We start from the raw sequence: 22,890 nt of genomic DNA, 5'->3' as shown, positions 1-22,890 counted from the left end.
TAATTTTTCATTATATTCGAACTGTATTCAATATTGTGTTTTTCAATAATTAGATTTTTTTTAAATATTAACTCCACACAGGAGGCCCTGAAGAAAATAATTTCCCTCAGGGCCTATGTCATCTTTGGGGATGCTGTGTGGAGGGTCTTTTTGTGGAGAGGAAGGAGTGAACATGGGTCTTGAAGAGTCCCATGTTGTAGGAGGGAGGAAACACAGAGGCCGGCAGTTCGTTCCACAGCCGAGCTGTTGAACTTAAGAACGAATCGTAGAAGCGACCCGTTCTCATGTGACAAATGTCAACCGTGTACAAATGTTGGGCGCGCGTTCGGCGTGTATCCCGACTACGCACCAGTGCCGAAGGGATCAATGACGCTAGTTCCTCAGAGCATCTTCCATTGTAATACCGATAGAACAAGGACAGCATACCTACCTGACGCCTGTGCTCTAAAGATTGCAGTCCGTTTGTTGAGATTGGGGAATCTATCAAACGGACCGCCCGTTTCTGCACAGAGTCAAGGGTTTTTTTCAGGTATTCGACAGTAGGGCGCACTTAGAATTAACTAACAAAAAATGCCAAAGTTGCCTATAAAATCATGCCTAATTGAATTCTTTAATGGCATATGTATCATAATTTATTTGTATTAAAACATTTAAGTGAGTAAAATTTTGGGTACTATCCTTGTTTTATTTACTGAAATAAAATAAAAGAAAAATAATTTATAAAACAAATAAATAAAATATCACATCCGTGCTAAATATTTGCTATACCATTTAAATAAATCATGTTTGTATGTTTGGAATGTTTTTGAAAATGTTTTTTTTTTTAAATAGTATAGCAAATATTAGTACTTCTATAAATTTATTTTTAGTTTGGTCGGATATTTTGGCCTCAAATTCAAATTTAAGTTTTGTATGAAAAGCGTAGCCGTTCCTCTTAAACTGTAAAAGGTAAAAAAATCTTTTGGGTTCTCTATTTGGTGTAGATTCCCCAGTATTCCGCTTGTATTACTAGACACCGTGTATACACCTGTAAAGGTTATACTTTATTAAAGGTTTAACAGTTAAAATATTCCAGTCCAGTTTCTTCTTTCTCGGTGAAAGTTATCTAATAACCTATTATTTTAGTTACCTAAGTAAAATTTCTTGTGCAGTCTGCATAATCCTTTGTTCAATGATATCATATTGGCTTTAGTGGGTTATCAGGGGATTTACGGTGTAGGGGGCTTAGTCTACCTACATATTTTATCTTGTAACAGGGGATCCACACAGAGAACAGTTTCATACTGTAGATTTAGTATATGTTTACCTGCAAATATGCGTTGTTAAACTATTTCCGGGGTTAGATTTGAATACCGCGTAGAAAAGTTTAATGATTTCATGTTAAATAGCTGTTATTTACGTACACGACTATATATAAAGGTTTAGTAGTTATTTGTTTCAGGTGGTTCTTGATAGCTTATGGATAGCAAATAAATACTCGCAATGGGTAGAAAACTCGGCTAACTTATCCGATATATTATAACCACTATTCATAGGTTCGAGTACCGAATAGTAAACTAGAACTTTATAAATATACGTTACCCGGTGGATTAGCTATCAAGAGGATAGTGAAGTACTCCCTGAATCGAAGTTTTTTTTAACTCTTAGTACAAACGGAAATCTGGTGAATCTACATCACGTTTGGAGTAGATTTTGTGGTATAACTTTCTTTGATTTGAGCTTTCGTTTTCGAGTCCAAAGGTAGAATAACCTGGGGGTTATTTTCGCTGTTTAAAATTTAACTTTTAATGGGGGAGTTGATTTATTTAATCGATTTTCTTCAAAACATTAAAAAAGACAGAAGGAAATGTAATAGAAAAACACGTATTCCTCTTGTTATTAATTGAAAAAATATTTTTAGGTGATTGTAATGTAATTTCTAGGTAATTTAGTGAAAATTGTAATTTCTTCCGAATTCAAAGCATGAATTGAAGAGAATATCTTCCTAAAATGTTTTTTTTTTATTAATTTTCTGTATATAAGTGTCTTGTACCTGCTTTACGTGTAATATAAATTGATAAATGTTTACAAAGTGAAATATCTACAAACCTACATTTATATAAAAGTGTAATAACTAGGAAGGTATATAATATTTAAAAAAAAGTATCTTATTTTAGAGCAGGCGTAGCCATGTAAATAAAAATAAAAATAATTTCTGTTTCATTATCAAGTTTTTTCCTGGGTGCATTTTTATAATTATTTTTTTAGTTGTGATTAGGTACTTTGAAAGATAAAGCAAACATATTTATTTTGTTTATTAAAAACAATTATTTCATTGTAGAAGTTAAGTGTATTTCGCTTTGTAAAATCTTTTTTTCTAATGCGTAGATATTTCTCTTTTGTCAAAATTCGCACTTTTCTACTTCTTTTTAAATAAATATGCCCTTTCAGAAATGAATTGAGTTTTATGTAGGTATTCGTCATTTCGTGAATTTGCATTTAAAGATTATCATAAAATTAATTAATTACCCCTAGTGATTATTCACATAAAACTGACAAAGGCGAAGACATAATTAATAACGTCATGTTGAGCTATTTTATTGAGCCTTCGTGTAAATATTTGTATCACTTGGGCGTCCATAAAACATTGTAAAGTGAAATATTTATGTACTTACAATAATAATTATGAACATTGTGCAATTGCTTTGAAGAAATCAATAAAGTGAGATATATATCACTCTTATCTGATATCGAATTATGATCGTGCCATTGCTTAATACATTCATATTAATTAATTTATCACCGCCATAGTTACAAATTTACAGATTTACATCGACTATTATTGAACAAAGTAAAATAGAATTTAATATACCGGGTGTATCGGCACGTACCCGACAATCTTTAACCAGCTATTCCTTAGCACATTTGGAGTAAAAAATGTTATGGACATTTTGAAAAAAATCCACATTCCGTCACTGTCATTGGCATTGCTTCTCGTGTTCAACAGCGGTTATTAGCAAGTGTGTCAAAAAGCGTCCTCGCTCTTTCATACACACTAAATAATAATATGTAGTTAAAAATGAGACGAATGGTGCCATGCTATTTCGTTGTGATTGTAAAAACGCGCCAATGTAGGCACATTATTCAACGAAACTCGAACAAAATATTGACAGATGGGTATTCAAACTGATGGGTAATAAAACATTGTTGACATGTGGTGAAAATATGAATAATAATTTTTTTATTTAAAAAAAATGTGATAAGTGAATAGCTTTTTAAAGTTTGTCGGGTACGTGCCGATACACCCTGTATAGTTATATGACTGAATTGCGAATTCCGTTTGTGAGTTATGAATTCACGCAGATGTTTGTATGAAAATGATCTCGGAAAACATGCAATGTTAATTTAATTAATCCACTTTCGATCAATTAACTTCGAGAAATGATATTTTATTGCGCAATTATAATCTGAACTATAAAGCAGAATAAACATAAGGAAAAAAGGTTTACAAAAAAAAGAGTATAGTATAATATTTTAAAAAGATTTTTTTTGAAATTGCCGTTTTAAAATTGAAACTGATTTGGTGGAAATTCAGACTATCCCCATTGATGTTCCAATTATATTCAGAAGAAACGCGAAGCGAAAAAAAAATCCAATTTTTACTGCCAATTAGTCCAATTTGACATCCAGCGCTTTAACGCCGAACAACTGGAGTTACGGAGCCCGGTCAATAACAATAGCCCCGGAATAGTGGAACATGTTTCAACTATATTTTTTTTTTGAAAGAAAGACAAATATTCCCGGGTTATGAATAACCTGACAATATTTGAAAATACCACCGCAGTATGCGGAAAATGTTTATGGAAGACGCAGAGGGGGAATTGAACACACTACGCCCGGGTGTGACCCAAACGCGATGTTAACTCAGGTACTGACCGGTCTTAGTTCGTCCATCCCGTGATTTTTCGCGGGTCTGGACTAGTATTTTATAAAATATTATAATTTTTCAGAATTATTGTTTCTTGTAAGCGTCATTTTTAACCGCTCCAAAAGACTTGAAATCTCTGCACGGAGAAAAATGATCTAGTTAAAAAGTGACAGCGTACCAAGTTTTTTTTTTTTTTTTTTTTTTTTTTTAATATTTCAAAACATATATTTTTACATAGATAGATACAGGATAAAAAAAGATATAAAACAATAGAAATTAAAGTAGCCTTTCCTCATCATAAAGAGACAATGCTCTTGTGTTTGGTGAGGGAATTCTAGTTCAATTATGTACATGTTAGTATTAAGGTAAATAATTTATAAAGAAACAACACAAGATTTAAACAATATTACTTTTAGATGTAAGTAGTAAACGTATTTTGGACTTATAATAGTTTAAGGTAATTTTTTAATTTAAGGTGAAATTCCTGAATATTTTCGATATTTTTTTAATTTAATGGAAGGTTATTAAAATAAATTATAGATAAAGATAGGTATTTTGAATGAGCTTAGTGTTAAATTTTGTTAAATTTAAATTCTTGCTGATGTATTGAATTGCAAGTTATGAGCATTTGACTGCATTTATTTGTAAATTTGAAGTATTGAATATTTTTGATACATTTTGTCTACTGTAGGTACTTTGAAAATTGTAAAAAGAATTTCGGTAGAAAATTTTGATGGTTTTTTCAAAATTACTTTGATTACCAATCTTTGAACTACTTTAATGGGTTCAAAATTTTATTATATGTTCCTCCCCAACCAATAATACCATATTGTAATATAGATTGAACAATCGCATAGTACACTCTTTTTAGGTTTTCCAGTCTAAGAATATTTCTAAGTCTTATAAATATATAAATACATTTCCTTATCCGTTTGACGAGTTCACAAATGTGTGTTTTCCATTTAAAATATTGATCTATATATACACCAAGATATTTGATTTTGGATGTTGGACTAAGGATAGGACAAGTTTGATTTCAGTTAGTTCTGCCACATTTGTGTTGGTGTATTATAATGTTTAAATCCGGTTCTGATTTAAATTTATTGATTGAAAATGGGATAAATTTTGTTTTTTCTGTGTTTAGGGAGAGAAGATTTTTATCGAACCAAATTTTCAGTATATTAATATCAGCATTTGCCAAGTTATTAACAGTATTCCAATCCGTACCTTCGATTATTATGACAGTGTCATCAGCATACGATATTATTTTCCCGTTTAGTTTTTGTATTAATATGTCATTAACATAGATGATAAACAGTAACGGACCCAGTACTGTACCTTGCGGTATGCCGAATTGACTCGTTTTTGGCAAGCTAAACACATTGTTAATTTTTAAAGTTCCTGATAAAATATATGTCATTCAGAATATATGGAACCCACGTGTTTATTTCCTAATCGTTATCACGACGGAATGCGAAGGTAGCAGTATATCAATATTTGTATGAACACTTGTTCCGCCGTCCTAATAAAACATTCGCTTTTGTCTGATACTTTGTTAGGAACTCTTTTAATTCATTCATTACAGGTCTGCAATCCCATTTTTAACAGGAAAACGAATAATAATAACAGGTAACAATTACGTAAATTCTGTACGAAATATGTGAATCACCAATTAATTCATTCTATAATCGATCAGGTGGAAATTATCGGGCTTAGTAATTTATGGACACAAAGACAAAATGACACTGTTGAATTTATGAATAAACTCAGATAAGAAAATAAATAGCTGGTGCTTTGTGGGCGGACTAGAACCCAAAGTGGCTAGTCCCAATAGACCAAGAGGCTGTGATCAGTACGATGGAAATAATCTGCCTTATAATAGAAAATTAATTAAGAAATTGTCAGATGAGATCCGCGTAATCTGACGAAGTCGTTAAATCTTTAATTATTGTTATAATTGGCAAATGAGCATTAAAATTCTTAGAAGTTTGTATTAAATGCATTATTTTATAGTTTGTTTTAGATAAAAGTGTAGGAATAATGTGTTTGGCGTCAGTTATGTTTTAGATAATAGTGTAGGAATAATGTATATGGCGTCTGTTATGTTTTAGATACTAGTGTAGGAATAATGTATATGGCGTCAGTTATGTTTTAGTTTATAGTGTAGGAATAATGTATATGGCGTCAGTTATGTTTTAGATAATAGTGTAGAAATAATGTATATGACGTCAGTTATATTTTAGATAATAGTGTAGGAATAATGTATATGGCGTCAGTTATGTTTTAGATTATAGTGTAGGAAAAATGTATATGGCGTTAGTTATGTTTTAGATTATAGTGTAGGAATAATGTACATGGCGTCAGTTATGTTTTAGATTATAGTCTAGGAATGACGTATATGGAGTCAGTAATGTTTTAGATAATAGTATAGGAATAATGTATATGGCGTCATTTATGTGAACAATTTCGGGTGCTATTGAAGATTACATATCGTTTTATTATTTTGGAGAAATCCGACTCGACACGAATCGAATTCACTGATTATAAAAGGTCGATTACGATAACGGGTTCCCAATAAATCTTCCTATACTCAATGTATTTTTCAAAAACATATTTCAGCGAAGCAGATAAGTCTTAATAATATTCCTTGCAAACTGATTTTTATGGGTGATGCTTGAAAAGGTTTTCGCTAGATAGCACCATTGCTCGGAGAAAAATGATCCTGTTAAAAAGTGACAGCATGTCAACTTCCCGATAAAATATTATTCATTCAGAATATATGGAGAACACTTGTTCTTTTCATGTACAATACATTTCATGACAGAATGCGACAATATCAGTATGTCAGAATTCAGCATTTAGCAGTCCACAATGGAGTGCTGGTACCTACCCTGATGTATGTAAGTGAGGCATTGAACTGGCAGAGAAAGGATTAAAATGTAGACTGAATGCTGTAGAAAGGAGATCCTTGAGGCGTATGTGTGGTAAAACCGTGGTGATATTGTAAGAAATGTGGAGATTCGCAAAGAGTGCAAGGCTGATGTAAGCGTAATGAGTAAGATTAAGAAAGGGACGCTTAGATGGTTTGGGCATGTAGAACGAATGAGCGAAGATAGGAGTGTAAGGAGGATATATGATGCAAATGCGAATGGTAGCAGAAGTCGGGGACGCCCGAGGAAGACATGGCACGATCAAGTGAATCAGATACTCGAGTCGGGCCATGTCAAGAGTCAGAAAAATAGAAGAGTATGTATGAGACGATGTATGAATGTGAATGAGGCAAGGAGTGTGTGCCAAGACCGAATTGTTTGGCGGTCCGTCCTATCTGCCTACCCCTGCGGGGAAACGGCGTGATGTTTAGTTAGTTAGTTAGAAATATACGGAAAAAAAAGTATTGCTATTTATTTTGACCGTTTCCTATCAAACTTTTAGTGCATTCCTAATATATCGGAACACTTGTTCATGCACCTGCACACGGAGAAAACTTACTGATAAAAATATTGCTAATTTATTAAGAATCTCTTCAAATTAGTCGTAATCCTGTTAAGCACGGGATTGCGGGCTTTTAACGAATAAATTGATAGGTTTCCTAATTAACTATCAGTAAAACACGAATGGTTTATCGCGATGTTGGAACACGTGTTCATACAATTTTAATAATAGTTACTACTTGCTACCCGGTTACGAATGGTTTGAAAGGGAGATATGTGAATACGAATGTTAGAGGGAGCGCGCTAATATTAAAAAAACGATAACAAGCGAAAATAGTGAAAATATTTAATAATACACGACTCGTTTGAAATAGAGCAAAAATCTGTCGACAAATGATTTAGTTGCATTTAAAGATACACCGTGAAGTTTTTCATGCATATAGAATATTGAATAATCATCATCGATTTTTTTTTCTATTGAGGGATTTTCAAATAATAATAACAAATGTATTCTCTTAAAAACTATTTTTTTTCTTTTAGAATTAAAATAGTTAAAGAGAAACTTGTTATAAATCGGTAGAAATTGGGATTGCGGGGGCTTTAACGTATTTCAAACATCGATAACTCCTGTTAAAATGGCTGTGTTGATGAAGAGATTCTAGAAAGGAAAACTGAAAAAAATTCAGTATGCTCAGTATATAAAATAGGACATTTAAAAAATATTTTGCATTATGGTTTGGATAATTTTTTAAAATTAATATTAATCAAATGATATCGCCTTGATAACAAAAAAATAAAATATAATATTCATTGATAATGAAATCATGAATCATTTGGAAAATAATTGCTTATTCACGGTATCCGGAAACTCGTAGTACGTGATGGTAAACTAGTAAATTTACATCATATTTGGAGCCGCGTTTGCGGTAAAGGTTTTTTGATTTGAACTTTCGCTTTCTAGTAAATCGAGTCCGAATTGGAATTTTTTAGGTCAAATTTGAAAAAAAATCGATAAACGTTATCTTTTAAAATGCATCGAAGTTCCAAAAATTGAAAAAAGTAAAAAAATATATCGAAATGTTATGATCGAAATTTTTTTTTAATTTTCCGGACACCGTGTATAGTTATAAATTAAATTAAATTCATTTATTTTTATACTAAGTTATGTATTTCTAAAGATTTTCTAATCAATCGGTTTATCGCTTATCGTTCTTGTAATTTATGACAAGATATTTCTTATCAATAAAATTTTGCAATGTCCATTACTTTATTGATAATGTCAATTCTTAAGTAAATAAAATGAAAATCAATCAATAATTCGCGATATTATTTGTGTTAATATTAGACATCGAATTACAATAAGCACTGTCAAAATGGCGAAATATGCACTTTCAAAGTAAAATAAATGCCTAAAATATTGCTCTAAAATTTTAGATGAAATGTTTATGTTAAGCGCCCGGGTGACTGTCAATATAAAAATACTAACTTCGATTTGTGTCTATGACTCTGGTTCAATGAACTCTAGAACTCGGATTTGCTTTGAATTTAAGTTTCAAAAAGGTTTTTAAATCCAGCAGGAAAAAAATGAAAAGTTCCGACCACAGAGAGCACAGAAGAGATAAGAATTTCGACCATTTCTAACTTGCACATCTCGTATTTTGGAGAATTTAATGGCTTTTGAAAATAGATTTTAATCACGGAAGAAGGCTATAATATGCACTAACGACAAAAAATGATCAAAAAGTATGCACTAAGGTCCAAAAGTATGCACTATGGTGCAAAAGTATGCACTGAAGTCCTCAATTTTTTTTCTTACCTTTTGTACTTGTTTTTTATGCTGTATACTTTATACCTTAAACTTTTTAACTTTATATTTATGTTAATGGCACATGTCGTGCCGTTTGTATTAATATAAATAAAAGGCTATATACATTATGCGTAATATGCAAATATACAAATGCGCGGAATATGTATGTAATTTATTGAGAAAGAAATACATTTTTTATGTAGATCTTTACCTACCAACTAAGTCTCCACAGGGATAGGCAGAGACGACCTAACGCAACCAACTTTGTTCTCAGATTCCTTGCTTATTTACAAAATGTCCTATGTTAAGTCTCTGTTTTTTCATTGGCTCTCTCGAGACTAGAACCAAAAGGTTCCTTAGTCAGTGGCTACATCGGTTTCCATTCAAATCTACATTAAAGGCACTTCTATTTAAAGGTGTGTATTGGATTGTACAGAATTTAGCACCGGTCACAAAAATTAATTTTCAAAACTGAATTCCTGAAAATTTAAAATACTATTTTCCCAGTTTGAATTAAGTCAACATCTTTATCTGCGTTCGTGCTTCGGTCCTGCCGATGAAAACTCTGTCGTAACCTCTCTATCTATTACATGTGTGTTTTATGAGAAAAGGGGAGAGGTTACAAAGGAGCTATCAGCGGTATGACTTTATCTCTCCCCGTGCTTATAAGATAAAGAAAAGATTCTACTAAATAACTAGAAAGAAATGCGTCAACGACCTTTTCTTATATTTTTCTTTGGTATTCAAAACGTCTCCATAGCACATTGGTCTACTTTAAGGCGAAGCTTAATGCTAAATCACTGTTGTACATTGGTGTACATGAATAACAAAAAATATGATTTAGATAAATTGAAGGTTTTCCTATCGTTTCGCTTGAGTAGAATACAAATAAAATAAATTACTCAGTAAAAAATATAAATGTAAACTACTAAAAAATATTTTTTTCAATAGAAATGTATGAAGGCGTAAAGAAAACATCTTAAAAAAATACAGTATTATAGCTAAGATTATCTGTGACAGTTTCACTTGATTAACTTTTTATCTTATAAATTTTTTTACAAAATAAATAAAAATAAGTTTTGTGCTTGAAATTGAACGTTTCTAGACTTCTTTTGTCAAGCGATTTTAATGCCTATTACCTACAATATAAGGTATACCAAGAATATACACATTTTTGGCTTGTAGCTTCCTCTTAAGGCGGTGGAGTGAATAATTATGTGGCTTGCTTCTAAAAGGGACAATGCTAGTTTTGCTATATATATACGCGGTGCTTAACCCCTGGTGTACCAAGATCTCTAAGCTAAATAGCTCACCGCACTTGCCTCGATGTTATCGTAATTTTAACCTTTAAGTGCTCCTAGCTCACTAACATATTTTTTATTCGCTTGGAAAGGAAATAATGTATCTTAATATTATTCTAGCTTATAGCGCCTCTAATTGTATATCTCTATCCTTACAGATAGTTTAGCAACTATCTTTGGACTTATGCCACAAAATAGTATAACTGCCCCCAAGACCTTTTACATCAAATGTACATCAAATTTGTAATCTTCTCCCTAGTATAAAGGTGCATAACCGTTGCACGGAGAACAAGAATAAATAAATAAGTACTTTGCTTATTCTCTGAAATTATCTTTAAAAATTAGGTTAGGTTCAATGAATGAGGTATATTGAACGTAACCTAAGGCGTTCAAAATGGTTCTGTAATAGCTTACCAGAATACTCTATTTCAAATTTAAAACAATCTTTTAATTTCAGAAGTCAAACGAATGAAAATAATCATTAATCTAACGAGTTAAATATAGCTAGTAATTAAAACAAGTGATAAAACCTAATCGATACAAAAGTGTTAATTAAAGTTGATTGGTCCAACGAATTAATAATCTAGTTCAGCGAATGAAGCAATTCACCAAATGTTGAATTAAGTTATCTATTTGCACTAGATAATAATTTATTTTTTGTCTGTGTGATTTCAAGTTGTGATGAAAAAATCCATCTTTTCGTTTTTTTCCCGCCAATCTGAAAAGCCGGTAAGATATATTTTTTAACATAATGGTGTAAATGTTGTGTAGTGTTGTTATTTTATTTTTATGTCATACCCATTGAAGTGTCATACCACCGCCATCTTTATTAATACAGGCCGTGCTGTAGGAAACGGACAGTTAAAGATTATAGGGTATTTGCTAGTAATTAATGTTGTTTTTTTTTTAATAAACTAAATCAAAATTTCCTCTGAAATAATGAGATTTGTATATAACATTTTATTTTACTTCGATTAAGATTACTCAGTGTGTCCAAAAAAACGTCACTATCGTCAGTGACAATAATTTTTTAAACTTTCTTCAGGCAGATAGGTACCATAATATTGGGAAAAAAAATAAAATAAGAAAGTTCAAATACAACCGATGATTTCACAAAAACAATCATTAAAACGTCCACCATCTTGAAAGGGAAAAGGAACGAACAAATTTACAGAGTTTTTATGTTTTGAAAACTGAACTTGCCAAGTGTAATATTTATGTGCAACATCATAAAATCATTAATATTATTCGTTTCTCAGTACAGTCATGGTAATTGAACGCATCTCAACGCACTCTTGAAAACTGATATAAAGTTATGAAAAGTTGCGAAAAAACTACGTGAAACAAGTTACGTGAGGTAAGGTTTATAGGACAGTTTTTTATCACTTTTATTGACTTTATATCACTTTTCAAAATAGTGTTGAATTGCCTCTGTTCGGAGTTGTCATTGAAACGTTTTTTCAGCATCTATTTACAATAGATGATGTGTATTTATGGCAATATTTTCTTCAGGCTGTAATGCGTATATGTATACGCAATCTATTTAATACTAGTTAAATATCCAATTATATTTACAACGGAATTACCTTGCAACTTGCCACGGAGCCCGAGATTTCGTTGAGACGCCACTGCTCTGACCAATTGCATTTTTCGAGTTTAAATTTATGCAATACTTCTATTCAGCTTTGAGCTAGAAAATAATTATGATTTTTTTGTTTCAGCACCAAAACGACATGCGGGATGGGCGCTCCCAAAATGGCGCTAAACCCGGACTAGGGTAAGTAAAAAATTGTTTCCTATTATTTGTTCCCGCACCCTAATCAAATAACAAATTAATAGCGCCCTCTACAATATTTTCTCGCACCTACGTTGGCCTGCGAACGGTTTAGCAAAGATTCAAACCGTCTTCAAATTCTAATTTGAATCCTCTTGGAGAAAAGATAACTTGGAATATCTGTAGGTGTCGCGCTAGTCAAGTTGATCATTATTCTACTATCTGAGTATGTACCATGTTATCGCAGCAACTTCCATCGGGGATATAGCTCAGTGGTAGAGCATTCGACTGCAGATCGAGAGGTCCCCGGTTCAAACCCGGGTGTCCCCTCAATAATAGTTTTTTGTTGTTTTTTCTTTTTTTAAATTCATTTTCTTGATCTATTTTTCGCATAAGTTATCCTTTCCGAGAATATTATAGGAATACAAAAAATAATATACTGTTTCCAAGCAATTATTTATTAATTTGCCTAGTTTATTTTTGTAAATACGTTCCGTGAACGTCGTAGGAGTATATTAAAATAATACTAAAGTATTAATTTTTATCAACTACTCGGTCAACGAAAATCAATGGAATTGGTGTTTTAAAAAGATTTCTTTAGTTATTTTCATGTACTAGTAGTGTTATTAATTACAGCCATTTTCGTTTCCGGTGTTATCTTTGTACACGGAGTAAAATACTAATATTACGAATAATTTATTAAGAATATCCTCAAATTATTAATTATCCCGTTGAAAACGGGATTTCAGGCTCATTGATAGGTTTCCTAATAAAAATACGAACGTATTTTTTAAAATTACTTTAGCTCCACACATGCTATCCTTGGGGACGCTGTGTAAAGGGTTTTTAAGGAAAATAAGGAGAGGAGGAAGAGGAAGTTCTGGGAAAGAAAAGTAATGAGGGGTAGGTAGGAATCTGGGGGTTAGTGTGTCTAAGAGTGCAAAGCAACGGGTCCAGAGAGTCTGGAGATGTAAAAAGATCTCCTTCAACCAGTCTCCAAAATCCAGCCCGCCACATAGTAGCCGCATAGCATAGTATAGCAGCCCCCAAGACCTAGACAATATTTTCAGCAGCCCTTGAACCCGGGCACCCCTGCTAAGTGCATATAAAATTTATTTTCTTTTTTTAAATAGTGAGTGCTAGAATATTATCAAACCTTTTATGTGAACTTTTGGAAGTTGATTTCTACTACCAAGATTTAGAGCTCGAGGGTGATTCTATCAATGATTATGACAATGATTCTTTCAAAAAATCTATCAACGGTTCAATCATCAATTCTATCAACGATTCCGTCGATGATTCTAACACTGGTTATGTCTAGATTATTTTAATGATCATGCAATCAACGATTTTGATAATGATTGTATAGAGGATTTTACAAATGATTCTAACCAAGATTTTTTTTGCAGAAAAAGCGTCGACTCCCTTTCCCCCAAGGAAGCCAAACCAACCACCGAAACCGGGCCAGCAACAACAGCACCCACAACAGCACCTTCAACATCAAGAAGCTCCATCTATAATGAAACCATCAGCTCTAAATCCAAGACGACCACAGGATCACGTCTGCGTAGGCCTCTGAGTGTAGACGTAACTAAACTAACCAACAATTCGAGACCGCTGAGCGCTGATGTATCAAAATTACCGGGACCTTTCCGCCCTTCCCGCCCTGTAAGCGCCGACGTAGCAAAACTAATAAGCACTTCACGACCCGACACTCCAAAACTATCGAACTCACCTACGCAAAGCCAAAGCGAATTGACCAAAAACCTTACACCAGGATCCCAAAAAGCTGCAACGTTAACTCAAGGAACAGACGTTAAAAGAAAAACACCCAGGGTGTTACCTCCTGTGCCACAATCCAAAGCAAAACCAGCTAAAGAACTACCCAAAGATTTAAAAGTACAAATCAAAAGAGATTCAAAATCAAATGTAACTGCTAGGCCGATTCCAGCTAGCAAAGATCAGAAAACTTCCAAATTTTCTTTGCTTCCTTTCCGAAAGACATCCGTGGATGAAAGAGGAAATACCGCTATAAAATCGAGGTTTTTGAGGTTCAGAAGTGTGTCGGAGGTTCCGAAGACTGCAGGATTTATTGAGTCCAAGTCGGTGCCGAATTTTCGGCTCTTGAAGAATATTAACAACAATGACATACTGTATGAAGAAGATGACGGGGGATTTGTGGCAGCAAGGAAGAAGGGTACTACAGAAGCGGTGAAGAGTAATCTATCAACAAAGGCGATATCTCTGAGGAACATCCGAAGGTAATTTCCTTTATATTTTTCCCCATCAGTCTATTTATTTGATTTATATTTTCATTATCTTGAGGGGTTCTTTAAACCTTCATTGTTTTTAGATATCTTCTCGTGTTTTTTGTGAATAATAATGAACCTACTTGTATCAAATTTGAAAATCAAGATATTCCACGATGTTTTCTGGTTACGCGGTTATTTCATTACGCGGCGGATGTGTTCACTGTATACTATATCACATTATTTATATCTACGCGTAAACGTAAGCGAGATGAATGTTATTTTCTATAATTCATTACTATACTTAATATTTTTTAAATAATACGATGGATGAGAAAGTGTAGTCATGTTTTTATACGACGTGACATATTTCCATTCATCCAACAATACATATTGTCAATCAAGCATATTCGTAAATACCAGGCGCTCGCTAAATGCCCGAAGTTTCGTGACGATAGGTTTTAAATTTCAAAGGTCGTTCCTTGTTTTTAACGGAAAAATTGAATAGTTTGAATGCCTATTTTAATAAATAAAAAAATAGTAGCTAATAACTACTACCTAGTGTATCACTTCCTCCGGGCATTTGGGACTCTAAAATCCCTTGGCCCTACGTGGCCCTATGGAGACAATTAAAAAATCCAGTGAAGACAGACCCCAGTACCATAAATCCGTCTCTTTCTGCTTCAAAGTTACATCTTACCCCATAAGCAAGTACTTTTGATGCATTTAGCCCCTACCCTAACTTGTAACGAAAATATTTTATTAATGGCACGTCCGAAGTGTATAAAAAATATCTATAAATAATAATGAATAACGTTATTATCCATACGCACGATTCGAACATTGAAACATTCTCCATTCCATCCCCCTCTTTGTTCATTTGATTCGATCCACAACTTTTTTATAGGTGTGGTGATGAGTCACCCTTCATTTTTATACCTTTCCGTTCATCTAATGTAATTAAATCGAACAAAGAAATAATACAAACTCACCCTATCTACCGCTAACCGAATGACGAATATAGGTAGGTACCTTACTAATATTTTTTACCCTTTCATTGGCCGTAAAATATTATATTCAAAATAACAATAATAAATTGTGTATGGAAGTACATATCTAATATTTTTATCACGTAGGTGCTAGATAGGTTATTATAGATTATTTTGTGGTAAAAATGCATACGTTGTTCGTGAATGGAATGTATATTATGACATTTTCTTCATCGAAAAAAAACAAACCAGATTGGTCAGTTGAGTCCATAAATAAATCACTCACGTTGAGTCAGTCCTCATTTGAGCATTTTAGTATTTGAATCAGTTCGCCTTTGCCGCCTCTCGATATCAGCAGCACTGACGTCAGCGCTAGCAGTGCCATCTGTATATTTTTACTTTCACTTTGACGGTACTGTAGGGATCTTCTTGTGAATCGGTATTTGCACTGAACTTCTTTCTGTCTTATTTATATGGAGTGTTGGTAATGTAGGGATCTCTTTCAAATCGGCAATTTATATATGGTGCATCGGTAAAGCAGGAATCTTCTTTCAAATAGGCCAATGTTTATGTTGTGTCCGCCTCCCGCACTCGTCTGCGCAACTGACAGTTGGCCGTATAAGTTTTGAACGCTCTCGTGGTTAAAATGTTTAAATATTATTCATAATAATGATGAATACCGGAACTACGTGATTGTAAATAATTACCGGACTACGGAACTGTGTACAATCGACTCGTGAGCTGTGATATTGAATATTGTGAATGTGTTTTCTGTGTTTCGAAAGTAAGCGTCTCCGTTGTGCTGCTTTCTGATCGTAGACTGGTGAATAACTTTCTTGCTTTGCTATAAAATTACATCGCGTTTCTTGGAAAATAGTTTAAAATAGTATTAAAGTTTTTCTGGTGTTATTTTCACAATAAAATTAAGTTTAAGTGCTATAAAACCTGTTGTCAGTTGTCTCTTTTTCGTTAACAGGTGTTGTTTGTGTCGTCCTAGAAGTAGGTTTGCTTCTTGTTCTCGAGTTAAATTAAAACAAACCAAAGTGAACTTTAACAAAATTGCAAACAAACAACCTGTTTTGTGTATTCGACTGGAATCAACAGACACGTAATGTAAAATAACAACATTTTAGGCTGTCTGTCTTTCTTTTTGGGACGGCTGTTTATGTTTCTTGTCATACTTTTAACATGTTTTTATGAATGACCTTTATTTCAGTTATTGTGGAGATATCGAAATTGTTTATTTTTACGAGTTTTTCATCGTACTATGTAGTATTCGTTAAAAATATCTATAAATCTAATCACTGAAATTTAATCGGTGGCAAAAAATAAATTAGGATATGTAGGTGCATAACATACAAATTAATTTAAAAACTGGGCAGGTACTGCAAGTTCGTAGATATTGAATGACTGTTGCGCTAATAGCCGCTATTAGAAATAAAAAATAACGAATATAAATAAATAATTTTTTTTTTAGAAATTGCCCAATATTTTTACGATTATTTTTCAGACACACAAATAAGATGCCCCCGTTTAAGATTGTGCTGACATTGTTTTTTTGTGAAATTTGTATGTGTGTTTATATTTAAAAATAATGAGAAAAAATGGTGCCCTCTCACTGTGGCCTATAACAGGGGTAACCTTTACACTGCTGACAGCAGACCAGAACTGCAATCGTACCAGGAACGTCGGTTTCGAAACCATGACCTTATAAAAAAACAATTTGTGAATACCGCACAACAGTACCAACCGATAGAGCCAGTGAGACTATAGCACCCTCAAATGGGGTATGTTTACATTGTTATAGGTAAGTAACTTACCTATAACTGTTGTTCGGGAGTACAATTATAAGATAATATTGGGTACATTTAAATGTTTACAATTTTGAACGTAAAGGTTGTTATAAATTAAAAACGATGGTTGCAAAAAATAACTTCTTAATTTACAGTGGTTTACGATCGTATAAAATTAAAAAAATAATGATAATTATAATAAACTGCAATGATCAGAAATAATATCTTCACATAAAAAATAGATTGTTACATCGAATTTGTTATATTAAAAATTTCGATATCATTGGTATATTCATTTGCTAAATTTAAGCGAGCAATTGTTTCTTGTGCCTAGTATGTCGCGTAGGTACTCTTAAATTTACCAGAGTCAATTTTGAAAAAGAAGAGGTTGCTTATCCTATCCTATCTTATTTCAGAGGTTCGCTGCACTTGAATAAAGTTTTAATTCGGTTACTCTTGGTACACTTTGCTAACAAAACTTTACGGTACGTTTCGTGTTAGTTCATTACCTGAAAACTTTAAAACCATGGAAGATTTATTATGCTATAAATTAAAGCAAAACTGTTAACAAAGTAGGTTAGTGAACAAACTTAACTATACAGTACAATTCTGTTTGTGTGCTCTGTAATTGCGCAACTTCTGCTGTCTGGAATCTTTAGGTCAACGTTACTTCATTTCAATCATGCGATATGGTACTTTGAAATATACCTTTAACGAAGGCCTGCGCCAGTCTATCCCCAAATCTACTCCACTGTCACTGTCACCGGTTCTGTCACTGAGAGCTCTGTTGTAACTTATAACCTCACTTTCTATTTGCTGTTTATGAGAATGCGGGAGAGATTACAACTACCTACTGATCATTATTATTGAAGAAAAATATTGATTACTTCATGTATAGCAAATAATGATAAATCATGTACGTAAACTAGTTTTTCGATTGAATATATGTATATTATCACTTGATAATACATCTGTTTTTTTTTTATTTATTTTTTATTTACGTATATTTGTAAAAATGTAATTGTTGGGTTATGTAATATATAATGTGTATTTGTTGGGTTAGCTGGAAGAAATAGGATTTAACCTATGAGCTATACCCTTTGAACTGTGTATTTTTGTGCAATAAATATTTTTATGAATTTTTTGAATTTATCACGACGAAATGCAAAAATATTCGGATTTTCTTCACGTTTTCTAACATCGTGATAATATATTCGTAATTTACTATTATGAAACTTGTTCATTCGTTCGATAAGGCCTGCAATGATTACCAATAATTTTAAGAGATTCTTAATAAATTAGCAATACTCCTTTTTCTCCGTCTTTAAATACTATAAAACAAAGTCGCAATCCGCGTCTGTCTGTTTGTGCGCTTAGTTCTTCTAAACTACACACCGGAGTATGATAGGGTTTTCACTATTATTTAGAGAATTTCTTCTGGAATGTTTATAAATAAAATACATGCATATTATATTTATAGAAAGTAGAGAAAAGTCAAACAACGCTGGGTGCACGCCAGTAGCGCATACCAACCATGTTCTTAGTATAGTGTACGTCATCGTATGTAGGTATACAATTATTCATATGTCTATTGTTTGTTTATTGTCGATTACGTCCATGCGTAATAGTATTGTTAATATTCTAACGCATGTAATATTACGAATCGTGTAGGAATTCGTATGCGTCATATTTGTCAATAATTTACTATCGGAAATTTCATCACCTAATTATAAGAACACCCTTTATTATACCTGCATATACTTTGTTCACCGAGAAGAAACAAAAAAAAACCTTTTTGGTTCAATGCTGCTAGCTCCTTAGAGCAGGCTCCATTAAAATACCTGTAGAACAGAATCAGCATGCCCACATTGCGTCTGAGCAATAGATATAGCAATAGGACTGTTGACAAAGGTTTTTCAATCAGACGAACCGCCCTCCTTTGCACAAAATCAAATTACGAATATGTTGTATACCTAAGTATTTAAAATAAATTAAGTACCTACCGAGAATGAGTCCCGACTGCCTTGAACTATGACAACCCCTATTGGGGTTGTGAGTTGTGAGGCTGAAGGGGGATGTGAAGTAGGTTGGAAGGTGCCTGGCTGTTCACTTCAGGTCACTAAACACTTGTCGGTATTTCACCAGGACGATACTGAGAGCATATCTTCCACTTACGTTAGATGAGATTATTTCAATTCGTTCTTTTCAATCATGATTTTATTTTCTCATCTGTAATCTCTTTCCCAAAAATAAGACATGTAATGAAAAGAGAGGTCGTAACGGATTTCTCAGCGGCAGTATCATAATATAAATCCTTTTAATCGAGTAATATTTTTCAATACACTCCGCCCTTTGTGTGCGATAAATTCTAAACTAGCAAACCTTCGTAAGAAATATCTCCAAATCCAACATCAAATTTCAAAGCTTTCCCGATATAACATTTCTTATCTTGGCACGGATTTTTCCTTTAGCCCTCTTTGTAAATATGCCCTTGCCCATCTTTGTATTCAAGAAATTCAAAACTACAAAACCTTCGTAACAAATATCTTCAATCCCAAGATCAAGCTTCAAAGCTTCTCTGATAATGCAATATCTTGCCTGGACACAGACTTTTCCTTTTATCGTGTTTGTAAATATACCCATGGCTGTCTATTGCAGATCTTGAATACCCAGTCTGTAGTCTGGAGGAAAGATTCCTCATTTTTTTATCAACTTATTTTTTGTTGTTGTTTGGATTCTGTTCTTGAATAGAGTCGCTCCTTGATTCAGAGAATTATTACCACGGTACAGGCAGAAGATTTTTAATACCGTTTCTTTCTCCTTTAATTATTTTTTTTTTTAGAAAAGAATGATAACTTGCGAATATCCTGACAATATTTGATTTTCTCCTACTGCCCTTATTACCAGCGGAAAATGTTGCTTATAAAATGATGGTAGACTTATCTAGCAGATATGTTGAATTCGTGTCGTCAGATTGGAAACCCAGCGCATTTATCCACTCGGCTACTAACCTGTTTTGAATTTGGACATCTTTTCGCATTGATCAACTACAATATCAACTATAGATGAGTAAATTTATTTGTTCGTCTCAATTAACAAAATAACCTCTCGAACGGTGAGCTCTGGCGTCATAAAATTTTGCACAGGCTTTGTGCTGTTTAGAATTGCTAGATCAAAGCAATTTTTTTATGCTCGCAACGTCATTTCTATCTTGAGCCATGGAAACTAGAAATGTCAAAAACAGGCCATATATTGTTCGTTCCATGTTTTCCGTTATGCTCAATAAAAAAAAAAGATTTCGTAAAAATAGAGTTCAAACTTCATATTATTTCTCCGAAACAAAGTGTGTATGTATTCTTATCTGCATATGTTTATTTTTTTTTCTTATGTTTTATCAAACAATTATTTTTTATTACAGTTACTTAGCTACTTGCATATTCAATTTATTTGTTAAAGTGGTCCAAGAGAGAGGTCATACGTACGTTATCGACGATCGACCTGTTCCTTCTCACACGTCTTGTAGGTGACCGGATAAATCATCAAAATGATAATTCATCACATCTTTAAAAAGTTATATAAAGATGGAAAGGGATGAAAAAAACTTTATTAACTGGGTTAAGTAGGTTAATTTGGTTTAAAAAAAATTTCTTCGTATTTAATGACTTTATATCACTTTTTAAAGGTGTGTTGAATAGTCACTGTGTTGAGTTATCATGGAACCGTCTTGTATGAAAACGAAAAAGACAGAAGATCTAAGAACGATGACGTCACCTACGACCTCTCTCTGGGGTTACTATATGATGTTTAGTATCAAAGATTTTTTAATCTGTCTTCTGAAAATCGGTAAAAAAATGGCGGAATGCCACAAGGCTGTATGTTTAAATTAGTGTTTTATTGTATGCATATCCAATTCATACATTTTTTCCCAATCACATCCGATTGTAAATTAAATTAACGAAGACCCATCTTAAAATAACGAAGTATATTTGATGTGAAACATCTTTTAGCGCGCCTAGGGGGGGGGGGGGGGGGGGTAAAACCGACTATTGCGTGGTAAGACGGGACGACGCTCTTGCAGGGAACAACGCTTCATTCGGCCAGTCTCGTGACTCGTCGGCTCTTCCCGCCCGGCCGCCAAAACTCTGTGCGGTATATTTGCTACCATTCTCACTAAAATTGGCAATGGAATCCATGCAATGAATCTATATTCTACATGATTATGAATTTTTAGTAATATTTTATTCGTGTATATTTTAATAATAATAATGAATTAATTGTTTTATTATAAAAATATAAAGACTTGTTTACTTTCATTTTCCCTTCATTCAATTTCGATTTTTCACATCTGCGAGGCATGCCATTTTTAATGTATCTAAATCTTATGTTGTCAAGGAAAGTGCGCAAGAGATTCCAAATTCGGAAAACTGAACTTTAATTAATCGAGTCAAATTTGGAAAATTGAACATTAATTAATCAAGTCACATTTGGAATACTGAACTATAATTAATCGAGTCAAATTCGGAATACTGAACTTTAATTAATCGAGTCAAATTTGAAATACTGAACTTTAATTAATCGAGTCACATTTGGAATACTGAACTTTAATTAATCGAGCCAAATTTGAAATACTGAACTTTAATTAATCGAGTCAAATTTGAAATACTGGACTTTAATTAGTCGAGTCACATTTGGAATACTGAACTTTAATTAATCGAGCCAAATTTCGAATACTGAACTTTAATTAATCGAGTCTAAGAGCTTTGCAAAACTATTTGCCTCTTTGCCAACAAGATATACAAGAATGTTTTAAACGCATATGTTTTAAACTTTAATAGTAATTCGATATCGAATCAAATCTTATCGCTTTTATGCGATGTAGAGAGCCATACCGCGAAATGACCTTGCAAAGCCGAAAATACCGGATTCAATCCACTTGCAATAATGTATTCGCTGACCGGATGCATGGATTTTAAAGATTTTTCGTGCACGTATAAACATTGACCAAATTGAATTTGTGATGATTTTTACCAGTACATAGTGTACCTACACTGTGTAGTACCTGTATACATCATTATATTTTTTTAATAATATATGTTATAATAATGCGATGGAATTGGAAAGTAATTCGTTCAGTTATTCTGCTAGCTAAGTCCTTCATCAGTGCACAAGCAACATTTTCCGTTTATGATAGCATCTGGAAATGTGTGTCTTTCTTTAAATATTTTTGACAAGTAAATTAATACTCGTAGTTCCTCTGATGAACATGATGGAAGTGACACTGCGAGTTTCCAGGCAGGACAACCATGTTTGGTGATGCTAGAGCTCTCAGTGTTATCAGATTTTCTGCTTTGTAGTTAATTTAGTAGTTTTTTTAAAACTTGGTGTTTAGCAATTCCAGAAAATGTTACATTTTGAAATCTTAATTTTTCTGAAATTTTTAACTGTTTTTACAGAAAGGCTGCGCGAAACTTTTCAGACAAAACTTAAATTTGGATTTGGGACCAAAACGAATTACCCAACAAAATTAATTAATCTTTTTTTAATCAAAGGTTGTAGTAAATATCTAGTACGGATATGTGCTAGTTTATTTAATTGTGTTTTATATTATGATATATAAGAATTAACTTAGTCATAGGAAT

At 32.9% G+C, this 22,890-nt stretch overlaps 1 protein-coding gene and 1 non-coding gene across 5 annotated transcripts in view; both read left to right on the top strand.

Annotated features, from left to right (window-relative positions):
• Nucleotides 1-22,890, top strand: part of spdi (sperm antigen with calponin homology and coiled-coil domains split discs) — a 280,173-nt gene that overhangs the window by 129,244 nt on the left and 128,039 nt on the right. Inside the window, exons 2-4 of one of the 4 annotated variants that reach the window (XM_089645530.1) lie at nt 10,904-11,175; nt 12,168-12,223; nt 13,630-14,481. In XM_089645530.1, coding sequence (XP_089501656.1) covers nt 11,128-11,175; nt 12,168-12,223; nt 13,630-14,481 — 956 coding nt within the window. In that variant the 5' untranslated portion in view covers nt 10,904-11,127. Of the gene's footprint in view, nt 1-10,903; nt 11,176-12,167; nt 12,224-13,629; nt 14,482-16,065; nt 16,572-22,890 lie in introns of those variants that run through there. The other 3 variants (XM_089645531.1, XM_089645533.1, XM_089645532.1) reach the window with 3 other exon arrangements.
• TRNAC-GCA (transfer RNA cysteine (anticodon GCA)) lies at nt 12,479-12,550 on the top strand. Its single transcript has one exon. It is a non-coding gene; the product is annotated as a tRNA-Cys (tRNA).

This window comes from Hesperophylax consimilis, chromosome 22, assembly GCF_061612785.1.
Source record: "Hesperophylax consimilis isolate HC1 chromosome 22, BYU_Hcon_1.0, whole genome shotgun sequence".
Lineage (NCBI taxonomy): Eukaryota > Metazoa > Arthropoda > Insecta > Trichoptera > Limnephilidae > Hesperophylax > Hesperophylax consimilis.
This window is presented reverse-complemented; position numbering and strand designations above follow the sequence as displayed.